The 15,506-nt window shown below is 44.3% G+C and overlaps 1 protein-coding gene across 1 annotated transcript; it reads left to right on the top strand.

The window, feature by feature from the left end:
- Nucleotides 1–43: 43 nt before the first annotated feature.
- LOC102470955 (transmembrane protein 132B) lies at nt 44–13,873 on the top strand. The gene is made up of 4 exons (XM_006147349.3): nt 44–246; nt 4,098–4,368; nt 5,520–5,711; nt 8,450–13,873. Exons 1-4 carry the CDS (start codon nt 83–85, stop codon nt 9,596–9,598), a joined length of 1,776 nt encoding a protein of 591 aa, XP_006147411.1. The 5' UTR covers nt 44–82; the 3' UTR covers nt 9,599–13,873.
- Nucleotides 13,874–15,506: the final 1,633 nt, after the last annotated feature.

Here is a 15,506-nt window from a genome sequence, read left to right as displayed (position 1 = left end):
TCCTGCTGATGCATCTCAAGGTTCTGCCTCCTCCCCAAAGGTTTCCAACAACTGTGATTCCATCTTCGTGAATGGGAAGGAAATGAAGAGCAAAGTGGACACGATCGTGAACTTCACCCACCAACACTTCACCTCCCAGTTAGAGGTCACCGTCTGGGCGCCCAGGCTCCCTCTGCAGATTGAGATCTCGGACACGGAGCTGAGCCAGATCAAAGGCTGGAGGATCCCAGTGGCCACCAACAGAAGGTGAGGGCACAGAGAGAACTGCATTTGATGCTCCTGGGGCCCAAAACTTGGTGGGATGACCAATTGACCTTCAAGGGTGCTAGCCTCGAGGAAGCCACACCCACACTGGCTAACAGCATCTGGGCTTGGGGTTCAGAGGGATCTGACTTGGGAACATTTAAAAAAATTATTTATTATTATCATTAGTTTTAATATTAAATTTAATCACATATATCTTTACAGTATATTACATTACGTTTCTCTGCACGGTTACCATGCGTATCAGTCAAGACAAAGACATTACTATCCACATCATCATCATCAAATAGCTTTTCATCAGTGTTTTCAGATTATTATTATTATTATTTATTCTCATGATTTTTTTAAACATTCAATCACTATATATCATTTGGCTTGTAAAGAGCATTTACCCAACATGAAATACTTCTCAGTATTCCAGCTGAGAATACTATGCATGTTATTATCCACAGGTAATAAACCATTTCTCTCCCCACTAAGGTCATGCCTCTCTATTCTTTTGCTCTTCTTCTCTAGCCGCTTCCCTTCCCTCCCCCCGTTCCACACTGTCTTCAGCATCCATAACTATTTTCACTGTTTTTATGCCCTCCAATATTTTGATCTCTGTGACTTGGGTACATTTTGACATGAGGAAATTATAGTGAAGATAATAATGGTAATAAGAACAGTAACTACCTCATTACGTAGTTGCTAGGATTCAGTAAAGTAAGTAATACTTGAGATATGCCTCCTGTGAGATCTGGCATTCAGGATACTGTATATTCTATCCCGTTCCACCATCGTCATTCTCAGTTCCTGCTCGTAAATGCCAGTCATCAGCCGTGAAGCATCATACATGGTTTAAGATTGTGGATGCCGGAATAAGGCTGTCTGAATTCTGCATGTAACAATGCCAATTTCCTGCTTCCAATGTTGTCCTGTTGTTACAAAGATGCTAACTTTGGGGAGCTGGGTTAAAAATGTTTTTGATTCCCTATCTTTTTTATTTTTTTTTAAATTTAAAAGAATTTGCAATTATTTCTTCTTTTTTTTTTTTTTTTAGAGGTTTTTGCTATAGGGCGCGTGCGCTCGCCAGACAGAGAGAGACAGAGAGACAGAAAGCGAGAAATCACCCCCCAGAGGGGATGGCCACGCCGCAATCCCTTTTCCTCCATTCTCCTCTCGGGATCTTGGGCATGCACGCACATGCGCCTGGCGTGAGTTTTAAGCCACCGGGTCCGGGACGCGAACCGTGGTCGACTACATGGGAGTCCAGTGACACAGTCATTATGCTAACTGCTGGTCCCTGCAATTATTTCTAAATTAAATGTGATAAAAATGAAAAATAATATTTTCCAAAATAACTGAATTGTTTTACTTAATTAATATAGCATTTCTAGTTGTATATTCACTGACAATTTTTATGATACTGCCACTTTTTAAAAAAAAGTTTGCCTGAAGACACATACACTCACCAGAGAGAGAGAAAGAGAGAGTAAGTGAGAGAGAGATAATGCACCTCTGCCATGGGGATGGCCATGCCATCTGCTCTTCTCCATCTCTCCCTCCTCTCGGGATTTTGGACATGCATGCACACGTGCCTGGTGTATTTCCCAAGCCACGGGGTCTGGGGTTTGAACTGTGCATTAGCCATGTGGGATCCAGCTACCTTAACCACCATGCCTCAGGCTGGCCCGATACCACCACTTTTTAATGAAACATGTAATATACTTAATAATCTTCTTTCAATTTTACTAATTTATTTAAGGGAAACATCACATCACTAGCACAAATGGATGACTATTATCATGGAATTAATTTAGCCTAAAAATTAATACAAAGAGAACAAAACAATGGCATTAAATTCTGAGCAGATACTGTTGTGTGTGCTCGTCTTTAGTTACAAAGGGGGACTAGCAAGCCCCAGGGAAGTATTAAAGACACCCTAGCCCTGAACAGAGACCTCACCTGTGATGTGTTCGAGGACTGAGAAAGAAAATGGGAATAACTTTTCACTGTGTCATTGCATGTGCTTTAATGCTGTATCCCTTTGCCGCCTAAAACAATCTCTTTTAACCTGTAATGCTAGTCACCCTTTGCTTTGGGAAGCCTAAACTGCTCTTTTACGGTGCTGGTGACTATTTTGCTATCAATTTCTGCCTTGATCTCAGACCTTTCAGGGAGGCCAAGGGCATCCTGTAAAGAAGGAGGGTTTCGGGCCCAGCAGGTGGCATAGCAGTTATGGTGCTGGACTTCCACGTGGCTGACCGTGGTTTGAGTCCTGGATCCAGTGGTTTGAAACTCATGCTGAGTGCATGTGTGTGCTTGCCCAAGATTCTAGGAGAAGGATGGAGGGGGATTGAGGCATGGCCATCTACCCAGGGGTGGGGGGTGATTTCTCACTTTCCATTTCCCTGTCTCTCCCTCTCCAGCTAGTACACAAGTCCTATGGCAAAAACCTTAAAGAAAATATCTTTTTAAAAATATCAAGTCAACCTCACTCTTGAGCTTCTGTGTAGATTGAGTGAGTTAAATATGTGACCTGGCATGTGCTGTGAGGTTGACAGATGTCAGAGAGCACATAGGACAGGCACATAGGGACACACTGGAGTTGCTGCCTCCTTTCCCCAACACAGCTGGCATCCACTGATGGTCACAGACCAGTCAGCAGGCATCAAACAAGGTCCTCCCCTCACAGGATACAGGGCAGGTTCTTAAGGAGGTTGCTCTGGAACTGCCGAGCCACAGAGGGCTTCCCAGGGTGCATTGTGGACAGGTGGGGTCAGCAGTGAGCTTGTGCCAGGGTAAGAGGGAGGGTGAGAGCCCTGAGGAGGGAAGGGAGAAGCCAGGACCATGCCAGGAGAGACGTATTTTGAGTGTTCTAGCAGCGAACGGGCAGCTTTGCTTGTGGAACAGTCATTTTAGATTAAGGCAGGACACTTGGAGGAAAGGTATCTTCTGGCAGCCTTTAGAGCCATGAGATTGAGGAAACTGCCTCTGTAGTGACAGAAGGAACCTTAGGCCACAAGGGGGATGAGGTCACGACCGCCCCAAGTCAATGCCCATGGCCTGTTTTTGCGGCTCCTAGAGAGCCACTCCTGGGTGTCTTCACTTGGCCTGCTCGATCCCCCTGCACACCTGTGAGGGCAGCAGGGCAGCTGTCTTTATTTCATGTCCAAGGTGAGGAGGGGTGGAGCACCTGGTGGAGGCCACCTGGAGGAGTGGAGGCAGGAATCCAAACAGCAGTTTGTTCTCAGAACCTTAGATGCCTCCACAGACCTGTCCTGTGTTATTCCTGCAAGGGAACTAGTCTTAAAATCACCAGTTTCCAGCACATAGAGGCCAGAGACTCCACCTCTGCCTGCCTGGAGCCTGAGTCTCCTGTGGCTCTGGTGGGAGGAGGGCAGGGGCCACACCTGCCATTGGTGTGAAGCGGCCGTGACTCACCGTAATCACCAAGAAGTACTTGCTGAATAATCAAACCAAGGGTGATCAGTCAGGTATGAGATGCCCTTCCCACTCCGTCTAACTGGCCTGTCCAGTGATGCTAGCCAACCACACAGTGGTCACTATTGCTCTGAAATCCACTTCTAACTGCCCACCGGACGGAAGTGAGCAGGAGAAGATGAGCACCATTTCCTCAAAGTCTTACCACAGTTCTACCATTTCCAAATCCTAAATACGATTTGTTGGGAAGATGTTACTTTTTGAGTGCTTAGTGATGGGAGAGCAGATCTGGCAGGAGAAAACCTACTACATTTCACTCTGTCCAGTCACGTAGAATTGGGAAAAATGCACGTAAAGCTTCTTCACAATGAGGAGGTTTATTCTGTTTGGGTTTGTTTGTGCTCCAGGCCTACCCGGGAGAGCGATGACGAGGAAGATGAGGAGAAGAAGGGGAGAGGATGCTCCCTGCAGTACCAGCATGCCATGGTGCGGGTCCTCACCCAGTTTGTGGCTGAGTTGCCTGACTTGGGACACCTGACCTACATGCTGGGCCCTGACTGGCAGTTTGACATCACTGACCTGGTGACTGAGTTCATGAAGGTGGAGGAGCCGAAAATTGCTCAGTTACAGGATGGGAGGACGCTGGTTGGTCGGGAGCCAGGAATCACCACTGTGCAGGTACAAGCCACCCACTCGTGCTACCTTTGCCTAGCGTCAGTCTGATTGACGCATGTCCAGGTGGATGGAGGTGTGCAGGCATGTGGAGTGTGCACACACATGTATACACAAACACATGTACACGTGCACACACATGTACATGCATAGACGTGTGTGTCAGTCACTGAGATTGTGTGTGTGAAGAAAAGAACCTTGAGAAATGGTAGAACCATTTTTAATAACCTAAACTCATGAACTTTTGGATTTCAGAGTTGAGAAAAATATATAAACCTTTTAAAATAATTTTTAACAAAAGAAAGCTAAACGAAACATTGAGTGGAGACAGTCTTCTCCAGCTGATACTCTGCTTGTCATGTATCACTAGTACAAGGTGGTAGAATCTCTGAAAGCTGGTTCTCCTCCCTTGGATTTGAAGGCTCATGTAGTCGCACTGAGCCCTCCTGCATGACTTGGGGTACTTGCCTCGTCTTAAGGCCACCGTACCACATAGCACCGTAATCATGAGAATGCTCCCTCATCATGTTCATGGCACCAGAGATTGGGGCAAGGAATATTTGGGAGGACTGTTATAAAAGTTCTGCCTTCTACATCCTCCTCTCCATCTCAGTCACCCCTGGTGCACCCTGGGTGGAAAATCAGGAAGAATATCTCCTTAGGACAGCCAGATGCCCTTCCCACTTTGTCTAACTGGTCTACCCAGTGATGATAGCAGCCCATACAGTGGTCACATCAAATCAACATCTAACTGCCCACCAGAAGGAAATGAGCAGAAGATGAGCAATTTAACCACAAAACTGCCATTTCCAAACCCTAAGTATTAATTTTTGGGAAAATGTTACTTTTGAATGTCTTCTATCAAGATGGGCAATTTTTAGTCATTGTTCCTAAATTAAATCAAGTTGTTTTCAGCAACTATGTTGTTATCATCATAGCAGGTATCAAACGGAATAAAATGGACCAATATGATCTTTATGAAACCCTTTAAGTTGTCAAGTGAGGTTGAATGATAGCATAACATTTTCCTACATAACTTCCATCCTTGTGTTCCTTTGTTGGAGAACTGGGACACTTGCTCTGTGGTGGGATGTCAGTGAAGAGGTTAGGGTGGTTACGTGGGGGCAGAGACACGAGCTTCCTCACTCACCTTCCAGGTCCTCTCGCCTCTTTCTGACTCCATCCTGGCTGAGAAGACAGTGATCGTCCTGGACGACCGAGTCACCATCGCAGAGCTGGGCGTGCAGCTTGTGGCTGGCATGTCTCTGTCCCTGCAGCCTCACAGAGCAGACAGGAGGGCCATTGTCTCCACGGTGACTGCTCAAGATGTTCTTCAATCCCCACAACAGGTGAGAGTCCCCAGGGCCCTGGGTCCCCGGTCAGTGGAGACAACTTCTCTCAGTTGCTGAATCCTGCATGGCAGGAGAAAACCTACTACATTTCACTCTGTCCAGTCACGTAGAATTGGGAAAAATGCACGTAAAGCTTCTTCACAATGAGGAGGTTTATTCTGTTTGGGTTTGTTTGTGCTCCAGGCCTACCCGGGAGAGCGATGACGAGGAAGATGAGGAGAAGAAGGGGAGAGGATGCTCCCTGCAGTACCAGCATGCCATGGTGCGGGTCCTCACCCAGTTTGTGGCTGAGTTGCCTGACTTGGGACACCTGACCTACATGCTGGGCCCTGACTGGCAGTTTGACATCACTGACCTGGTGACTGAGTTCATGAAGGTGGAGGAGCCGAAAATTGCTCAGTTACAGGATGGGAGGACGCTGGTTGGTCGGGAGCCAGGAATCACCACTGTGCAGGTACAAGCCACCCACTCGTGCTACCTTTGCCTAGCGTCAGTCTGATTGACGCATGTCCAGGTGGATGGAGGTGTGCAGGCATGTGGAGTGTGCACACACATGTATACACAAACACATGTACACGTGCACACACATGTACATGCATAGACGTGTGTGTCAGTCACTGAGATTGTGTGTGTGAAGAAAAGAACCTTGAGAAATGGTAGAACCATTTTTAATAACCTAAACTCATGAACTTTTGGATTTCAGAGTTGAGAAAAATATATAAACCTTTTAAAATAATTTTTAACAAAAGAAAGCTAAACGAAACATTGAGTGGAGACAGTCTTCTCCAGCTGATACTCTGCTTGTCATGTATCACTAGTACAAGGTGGTAGAATCTCTGAAAGCTGGTTCTCCTCCCTTGGATTTGAAGGCTCATGTAGTCGCACTGAGCCCTCCTGCATGACTTGGGGTACTTGCCTCGTCTTAAGGCCACCGTACCACATAGCACCGTAATCATGAGAATGCTCCCTCATCATGTTCATGGCACCAGAGATTGGGGCAAGGAATATTTGGGAGGACTGTTATAAAAGTTCTGCCTTCTACATCCTCCTCTCCATCTCAGTCACCCCTGGTGCACCCTGGGTGGAAAATCAGGAAGAATATCTCCTTAGGACAGCCAGATGCCCTTCCCACTTTGTCTAACTGGTCTACCCAGTGATGATAGCAGCCCATACAGTGGTCACATCAAATCAACATCTAACTGCCCACCAGAAGGAAATGAGCAGAAGATGAGCAATTTAACCACAAAACTGCCATTTCCAAACCCTAAGTATTAATTTTTGGGAAAATGTTACTTTTGAATGTCTTCTATCAAGATGGGCAATTTTTAGTCATTGTTCCTAAATTAAATCAAGTTGTTTTCAGCAACTATGTTGTTATCATCATAGCAGGTATCAAACGGAATAAAATGGACCAATATGATCTTTATGAAACCCTTTAAGTTGTCAAGTGAGGTAGAATGATAGCATAACATTTTCCTACATAACTTCCATCCTTGTGTTCCTTTGTTGGAGAACTGGGACACTTGCTCTGTGGTGGGATGTCAGTGAAGAGGTTAGGGTGGTTACGTGGGGGCAGAGACACGAGCTTCCTCACTCACCTTCCAGGTCCTCTCGCCTCTTTCTGACTCCATCCTGGCTGAGAAGACAGTGATCGTCCTGGACGACCGAGTCACCATCGCAGAGCTGGGCGTGCAGCTTGTGGCTGGCATGTCTCTGTCCCTGCAGCCTCACAGAGCAGACAGGAGGGCCATTGTCTCCACGGTGACTGCTCAAGATGTTCTTCAATCCCCACAACAGGTGAGAGTCCCCAGGGCCCTGGGTCCCCGGTCAGTGGAGACAACTTCTCTCAGTTGCTGAATCCTGCAGGGGAGATCTGTGGGGGCACTCAGCTAGGACTGGTGATTCTTGGAGCGCATTCCTGTTGTGTGTCCAGGCTGTCCTGTCTGGGAATGGTACTCAGTGGCTTATATATGTCTTCCTTTCATGCTCTTTCATTCACTGACCACTTGTCCATATGCCATTTGCCTTCTGTCAGGGTCACCTGTGCTAGGCACAGTCTGGTGCCAGACCATGACCAAAGGACCATGTCTTCACTTTTGCCAAAGCATGTCATTTTTGATACTTGGAAATTCCACCTTAGCTATTTGAAAAAGTGTGGCTAATGGGCACCAAACTGCTACTGTCTGCTAGAATTATTGTGAATTCTAAAACTCTCCTCCATTTTTAAACGTCTGTAGATAGTTTATAGAGATGCCAGGGTTTCTTTCAAGCAAGCCAGCCTAAAATGCATCCTTTACCAGTACTTTTAGTCAGTTTGTGTCCTGCTTCACTGGCACTGGCTTCCTAATAATGAATGTTCAAAGTGATGCATCTTGAGTAGTAGTTTGATTAGTTGCAACTGAAATTGATTCAACTAAATTGCCCAATCTTTCAAATGTTTTTGCAAAGGTCAAAGTCAAATTGCGTTGTGTGCATGCACTACATTAATTTATACCTTAATGCATCTATTGAAGTATATTATTTGTATAATATGTTGAAGTATAGTATTTGTTCATATCAGTAAGGCCATAGCACATTATTGACACAAGTTAAAGACATGACAAGAACTGTTCAAGGTTATAAGACATAGAACTTAATTTTTCTCTGTACATTTAAAGGATATAGGAACTTGTATTTAGTTTACAAATTTGAAGAAATCTGACTATAACATAATGCTTTGGTTTCATTTTCCTTAGGAAGCAATAGTCAGTTCTTGGATTTTGTTCAGTGATGGTTCGGTGACACCTTTAGACATTTACGATCCTAAGGATTTTTCGGTTACAGTCTCATCGTTGGATGAAATGGTGGTGTCTGTCCAGGCAAACCTTGAGTCCAAATGGCCAGTGGTGGTTGCAGAAGGTGAAGGCCAAGGGCCCTTGATGAAGTTAGAGATGATGATTAGTGAACCTTGCCAGAAGACCAAGAGGAAGAGTGTTCTTGCTGTGGGTAAAGGAAATGTCAAGGTCAAATTTGAGCCAGGTATTGATGAGCATCAAGGAGGCACCAACGACATTGAGGGCATCAATCGGGAATATAAAGACCACCTGAGCAATTCCATAGAGCGTGAAGGAAACCAGGAGAGGGCTGTTCAGGAGTGGTTCCAACATGGCGCTTCTGTTGGCCAAGAGGAAAGCACCAACAGAAGCACAACCCCGCAGTCTCCCATGGAAGGAAAGGGTAAGAAGCTACTCAAAAGCGGTGGTCCAGACACCTTCACAAGCTTCCCTACTCAGGGGAAGTTACCAGAACCCAATAATCCTAGTGACCTTACAATGACCTCTAGGGGGTTAACGGACTTGGAGATTGGCATGTATGCCCTGCTCTGTGTCTTCTGCCTGGCCATTCTGGTCTTCTTAATCAACTGTGTGGCGTTTGCTTGGAAATACAGACACAAGAGGTTTGCCGTGAGCGAGCAAGGCAACATCCCCCATTCCCATGACTGGGTCTGGCTGGGGAATGAGGTGGAGCTTTTGGAGAACCCTGTTGACATTACACTCCCCTCAGAGGAGTGCACCACCATGATAGACAGGGGGCTGCAGTTCGAGGAGAGGAACTTCCTTCTGAATGGCAGCTCCCAGAAGACTTTTCACAGTCAGCTACTCAGACCTTCTGACTATGTCTACGAAAAAGAAATAAAAAATGAACCTATAAATTCTGTGGGCCCAAAGCGGAAGAGAGTCAAGTTTACTTCCTACACCACCATCCTTCCAGAGGACGGAGGCCCATACACCAACTCCATCCTGTTTGACAGTGATGATAACATCAAGTGGGTCTGCCAAGATATGGGACTGGGGCACTCCCAGGACTTTAGAGACTATATGGAAAGACTGCAAGACCAGATGTAAACGCCTTTCTTATGTTTGTATTCACCTTTATGCCTTCTGTTTTTTGAACGGTGGAGCAGTGAGTTTGATCAGCAATAGGGGATGATTTAACAGCGTATAATTTGTGGAGGTCTGGTGGGATCCCTTTCTAGGAGGTACCAAAATTCTGGAGAGCTATAGCAGGTGGGGGTTAATCCAGAAATGCCTCTTAAACAACCACATCTAGGGACTTCAGAAATCCTAAGACAACAGTGTTATCTACTGCCTGATTTGCTAGCTCAGTGCAAATATAATCGACCTGACCCCACGGACATTGTTAGTCATCTCGTGAAAAATGGCCATGCGGAATTAGGAAAGATTTGGGTGTTGATTTTTCTATTCCTAGACCTTTTAAAGCACAGTGGACACTTATTGCCCCTGGCCTGAGTTTAGACATACGTGAAAGATGACTGAATGTAGCTATCCTTGTTTGTTACGAGCGCCGCTCATTATTTTTATATACATTTACAGCTGCATCTGTTCATTTAACCTCTGGAATTCTTTTTGAAACAAGAAGAGAAGAAATTTCGGTCTTTCCTTTGAGATCTGTTTGATTTACACATGAGTTTCATTCCCTGGGATTTGCCATGTCGTGTTATTTCTTGGATCTCTGTTTAGGATGCCAGATTTTCCCAGTTTTCTGCACTTCATTGTTTAAAGACAGTATCTAAGAAGCTTATTCTCAGTTTGTTTTACTTCTTTTTGTTATTGAACTTTCTTCTGTAAGACTGGGACGAGGGGTTTTACTTAAAATATTAATATTCTGTGAGGGAGGGCCATCTCTTTACAATTTTCTATATGAAGCTTAAAACATTGTCCATAACAAGTGTTTATTTTTATCTTCTGCCTGCTGAAAATTTATGGGGAACTCCTGGAGTGCATTTCTGAGGGCCGAAGACCCCACCCTAGCTGTATTTATGCAAGTGTTTTAGAGTCGACATGGTTTATTATGCAAACTGAAATCTAAAAATAGAATTGATCTATGCAGGGAAGAAATTGCCTAGGAAATGAGTTATAGATTAAACTGGCCATTTTCCAGAACAAAACATTATGAAAACAGTAATAGAATGGTGTGTCAACTTAGCAATATTTAGGAACCTGTGTGTACAATTACCCCTCCCTCACAGTTCTCAATTACGACTCTGCACAGGTGAGACCCTCTCAGGGTGTGCACTGATGGAGAGAAGCAATTCGCCCCCCAAAAGTTCATAAAAATTAATGACTGTTTCATAGCTTAAGAAATAGCCGTTATAAAAAAACCCCACAGCTATTAAAAAGAAGTGATGAGAGACAAAACAACAAACAAAAAGCAAAAAAAAAAATGATTCCTGCATAATTTGTAAACAAAAATATTATTTCAAGAACAATGTGAATGGTCTCAAGCAAAGCAAGAATTTCAGATTACAAAATGTGGCCTTTTCACTTATTAGAGTGATATGGTTGGGAAAACAGATGTGGGCTACTATGCTTTATTATGCATTTCAGTTTTCCATGTGCATCCCTGAGAGATTGAATCTTAAAGACCCAAAGTGGGAAGGACCTATGAAAGGTCACTGGAAGCAGCTCTCTGACTCCAAAAGGCCAATGACTGAGCTATATTCAAAGAGAGGTGTTCACCTGTTTTCTTAGTATAGATTCCTGTGGATGGGAACATGAAAACCCAGGCTCCTCTAGCTGTGAAATGGCAGCCAAAAAAAGTTCTTCCTGTATGGCTTGCCCACAAGACTGCCATGTATCTGTGAATGGTGCTAAAGTCATGGGGGACATAGACCTGAGTGCCAGAAGCCAGTGTTCAGTTGGTGCTGTAAGTGTTCAAACTGGGTCTTAGGAATGGAAGCTAATGAAGTTCCATGGATCTTTCAGTTTGACTGGAGAAGGAAGCCAGGAGACCCAGGCATTCATTGGAGAAGGAGTTTGCAAGGAGATAGCTGACACGTTACAGGAAGACCTTCTCAGTTAGCCAAAAGCTTCAAAGAGTTTGATGCAGAGGTATCCCCAAACCAACCGTGCAGGACCAAAGGAAAGCTCATGCACTAATTGATGCAACCATCCAGCTGAGTCTGGCTCCTTCTAAGGGGACATTTCCAGTTCTCTCTCCCTTTGGATCTTCAACCTTCTAAAAATAACAGGAATTCATGTCTGAAAATGAGGAACCTCGATGAAACAGGGAGAATCTCTCTCACATACATAGTAGGTTGGCTCCTGCTGCTAACATGAGACTTTGGGTAGGGGTACATTTTGGAGGGAACAAAGGAAATTAGCCTTGCTGTGCAGTAGAGGGTTCTATTAAGAAGCATTGATACCAGAGCATTCCCTGTGACAGGTAGGCTTAGCTGGGTGCAGGGGGCAAACTGGGGCATGTTCAACTGGGCCAGGGTGTCTCCACAGAGCTGGTGACTGACCACAGTCTTAAAGATGCTTCTCGTGCATAACTAGAGTCCCCCAGAGTGTTACGGCCTCTGTACAGTCACCTTTGTTCGTTTGCTTTTTTTGTGTTAAAACTCAAGTCATTCAAAACAGAAATCAAATGAAAGGTCATGGGGGAAGAGTCCCTTTACCATATGACATACATGCATATGTATATGAACGTATATACATACTCCTACAAATATCCACGTGTGCGTGTGTGTGTGTGTGTGTGTGTGTGCACGTGAATACCGAAGAGCCAGAATTAGCTGCTGAGTGAGATTCTACAGTGACTGTCAGTTGTTCTCAGATTTGACATGGACACTATTCAGCGTAACAGAATTTCATCATTTTCTGTTCTAAACATTTCCTGCAGATTATACACCATGGGTTGTATCATCTTGTTTTCCAACTTGTTATTGTAAAACTATTGGGCACTATGCCTTGGAATATCTAAACTAAAATGGGAGAAAATGGCACAAACTATTAAGCCTTCTGATCAAATGTCCTGGGGGCCATGCATCTGCCAGATTTCCCAGGAGTTTATGAGGAAGGAATCCAAATGATCAGTCTTGATGAATAATCCGAACCAAGCAACCTGCACTCAGTCCTTTCTTTCTTATGAGAATAAATGCTGAGACGCTTCTTGAGGGTGACACAAGCATTTCTCTTGAGAGGGCAGCAGACTGTGAGCTCCATGCTCCCCTGGAGGGAAGTTCAGGGCCCGGGACAGTTGAGGAGGTGCAACTGCTGTCTCCAGGCTCCAGATGTGCTGCTTTGGTGGCCAGGATTCAGAAATCAAGAAACAGCTGCCCTGCCAAAGAGCTGGTGTTAACACACACAGGCGTGTTGCATTTGAGAGAAAACAAGGAGAGAAGACAAATGGAAGGTACTATCCCAGAAGACAATCGAGCAAACCTCTGAATACACCCTGTGCACCGAGAGAAGGAATCCCCACCTCCGAGCTCTTTCATGTTGCACGCTGGCCACGGGAGCTTCCCAGACTGTGCTAACTCTTACTCTCTAAATATAAAGTTTCTGTTAATGCAGGAGAAAAAAAAGTGGATTAATTTTTGTCCTAGTGCCACCTGTCCTAGTGCCATCTGTCCCTTGCTGATTTTGATGCTTCAGAAAGTCCACTTTTGTGCATTTTGCTCCAGAATTTTTGTTTCCCTGTTTAGGAGAAGGGTCTTTCCGAGGCTGGGATGTTGACATCACAGGAAAATCTCAGTCTGTCAGAGAAGAACCATTCAGTCTGAGGACCGCACAGGGAGCTTTCCCCCGAATCCCGTATGTCATCAGCCCTGCTGCGTTTGCTACTTGACTCTTCTAGAAAACGGCCTCGGTTTTCCATTGCAGTCTCTGTAAATGATACAATAGACAGTTTATGAGCTCTGAAACCCTCTCCTCTGTTCAAATGATCTGTGTATAATGTGGTGCATATCACTGTTATGTAAAGGGACAGTGCGGATGGTGGGAAAGTTATGCTAAAATATGGGCAACAGATATTTTTGTATGTAATGTAGGCACTATGCTAAACACTGAGAGGTGTATTGGAATAAATACAGTTTAAAATAAAAGTTTGCAGAAGTATAGCTTTTAAATGTACAGACACCCCACTCAAAAGTGTCTAAACCGATAGTGGGAAAAACACTGGGCCCTATCATTCTAGAATACACCAAATTAGGAATTCTGTCTGGAAAGGACATGACTCATGTTGGGATATTTGATGGAACCTGCTGGAACATTTCGATCTTACTCCTCTTTACTTTTGGATCTTTCTTTTCTTCTTTTTTTTTTGGTTCAGAAGTAAAGTGACTTTATTTTCCAACATAAAGGTATATTCTAACCACAGGGTAACCCATCATTTTTAATGTGAAAATAAACAGTTAAACATTCTTCCCTTGTTTTATTATTATATCTATATATTTCCTTTTTTGATTTATGCATTTGTGTGATTGGCTGTATTTATAGGTACGTTTTTCTTTTCAGTCAAAGACTTTAACCCTCTTCACGCAGGAACAGATGGACAAGAAAAGAAGATGTCCTCTGACAAGTTGCAAACAATGTATACTTTTTAAAAAACTTCTCATTTGTCCTTCTAGCAGGCTGGGGAAAACTTCTATCCAGATGTCTCAGAAAGAGGATTCATGATTTTCACTTCTTCGTCCAGGGTCAAACCATCTGAAACTCAGTGCTGAAATGCTGAAGTGAGTGTTTGATAACCTTTGGCCTCTGTCCCCCTTTTTGACTTCTCAATGACATGGTTCTGCACATGGGTCTCAGGTGGGGACTTGGAGTGCTCAGGGCCTAGAACAGGCAGAGCTCTATAGATAAGAGAAAAACCCAGAACGGTTCAGATCTCTGCTTGGAAGGCCATTGTAGATGTTTTAGCTGATCGCCTGGGGGGTACCTTGGCTAGGTCCCCCACGGGCTCTCTGTTGGTGAGTGTGCATTTCTTGAAACTGCCCCTGTCATTGATGACCTTTGACAGATGCCGCCTCTTGTTTTTAGCTGTGCTGGGATGTCTCTTTGACAATAACTTGGCATGTCCTAATAAATCCATGCCAAGCCTGGTCTTTTCTGGACCCCACAAAATCATTTATGTAGCTGGGTATAAATATGGGAGTTGGCTTTGAAAAACTGAGGCTACTGAGTAGCAGGCTTTCCTGCCTCTACACTGTCGGCAGAGAATGCAGAAAGGTGCTCTCCCAGGTGTACAGACTCATCCCATCAGCATTGCCGTCAGCATTGTTTCTCAGCACTTTGGGCAAACGTTTTCCACTGACAACCTCCTCTTCTCCTTGGAGCATCAAAGACTAGGCACCCTGCAGCTTTCCCCCCCATCTCCGTGTGAATGTATACAGTTTAGTAAGAACTGTTTCCAAGAACAAGGAAAAAAGAAAGTTTGAAATGGTATCTGTGGAGGAATTAATCTTTATTTAGAATGTGTGTGTGCAAAGTGCAAACACTGCATTTTAAGATTTCGGTATTGAAATTCTAAATGCCTGTTAATTTCTGTGTGGTTTTATACAATTTAGTTAGGCTATAGAGTTTGTTGTTGTTTGCTTTCAGAAATGTTTAAAATAAAAAAAAAAAAAAAAAAAAGAGAGAGAGAAACATTCTTGCCTGGGTTACGGAGTTTATAGACTATTCTATGGGTTAAGTTGAGCAGGACCTTGTCACTTTCCAGATGGGAAATAACGATTCTAGTCCATTAGGGAAATTCTCTTCCCAGTCCAAGAAAGCAATAATGTTATCAACTCATGGTACCGGACAATCTTCATACTCTATGAGATGCCTTCAAATGTCTTTGGGTTTAATTGCTGCTCTTGTTCAGTTGTCCAGGTGAAACATTGTGATTTTACATTAAGGATCAAAATCTCTCTAGAAACTTACTGCAGAAACCGAGAGGAAGAAACGTTTTTTACTTCCTCTGCCCATGGGGATAAAGCCCTTTATGGAGAGATGGAAGCTGCTTTGG

The sequence above is a fragment of the Tupaia chinensis genome, unplaced genomic scaffold (genome assembly GCF_000334495.1).
Source record: "Tupaia chinensis unplaced genomic scaffold, TupChi_1.0 Scaffold000211_1, whole genome shotgun sequence".
Lineage (NCBI taxonomy): Eukaryota > Metazoa > Chordata > Mammalia > Scandentia > Tupaiidae > Tupaia > Tupaia belangeri.
The sequence above is the reverse complement of the archived record's forward strand: the minus strand, read 5'-3'. Positions and strand labels throughout refer to the sequence as shown.

What these genes read in the sequence shown, in the direction of transcription:
- LOC102470955 (XM_006147349.3), top strand. Translation starts at nt 83, where the DNA reads ATGAAGAGCAAAGTGGACACGATCGTGAACTTCACCCACCAACACTTC. An exon ending in CCAGTGGCCACCAACAGAAG is followed by an intron (nt 247 to 4,097) that starts GTGAGGGCACAG and finishes TTTGTGCTCCAG; the next exon opens with GCCTACCCGGGAGAGCGATG. An exon ending in CAGGAATCACCACTGTGCAG is followed by an intron (nt 4,369 to 5,519) that starts GTACAAGCCACC and finishes CTCACCTTCCAG; the next exon opens with GTCCTCTCGCCTCTTTCTGA.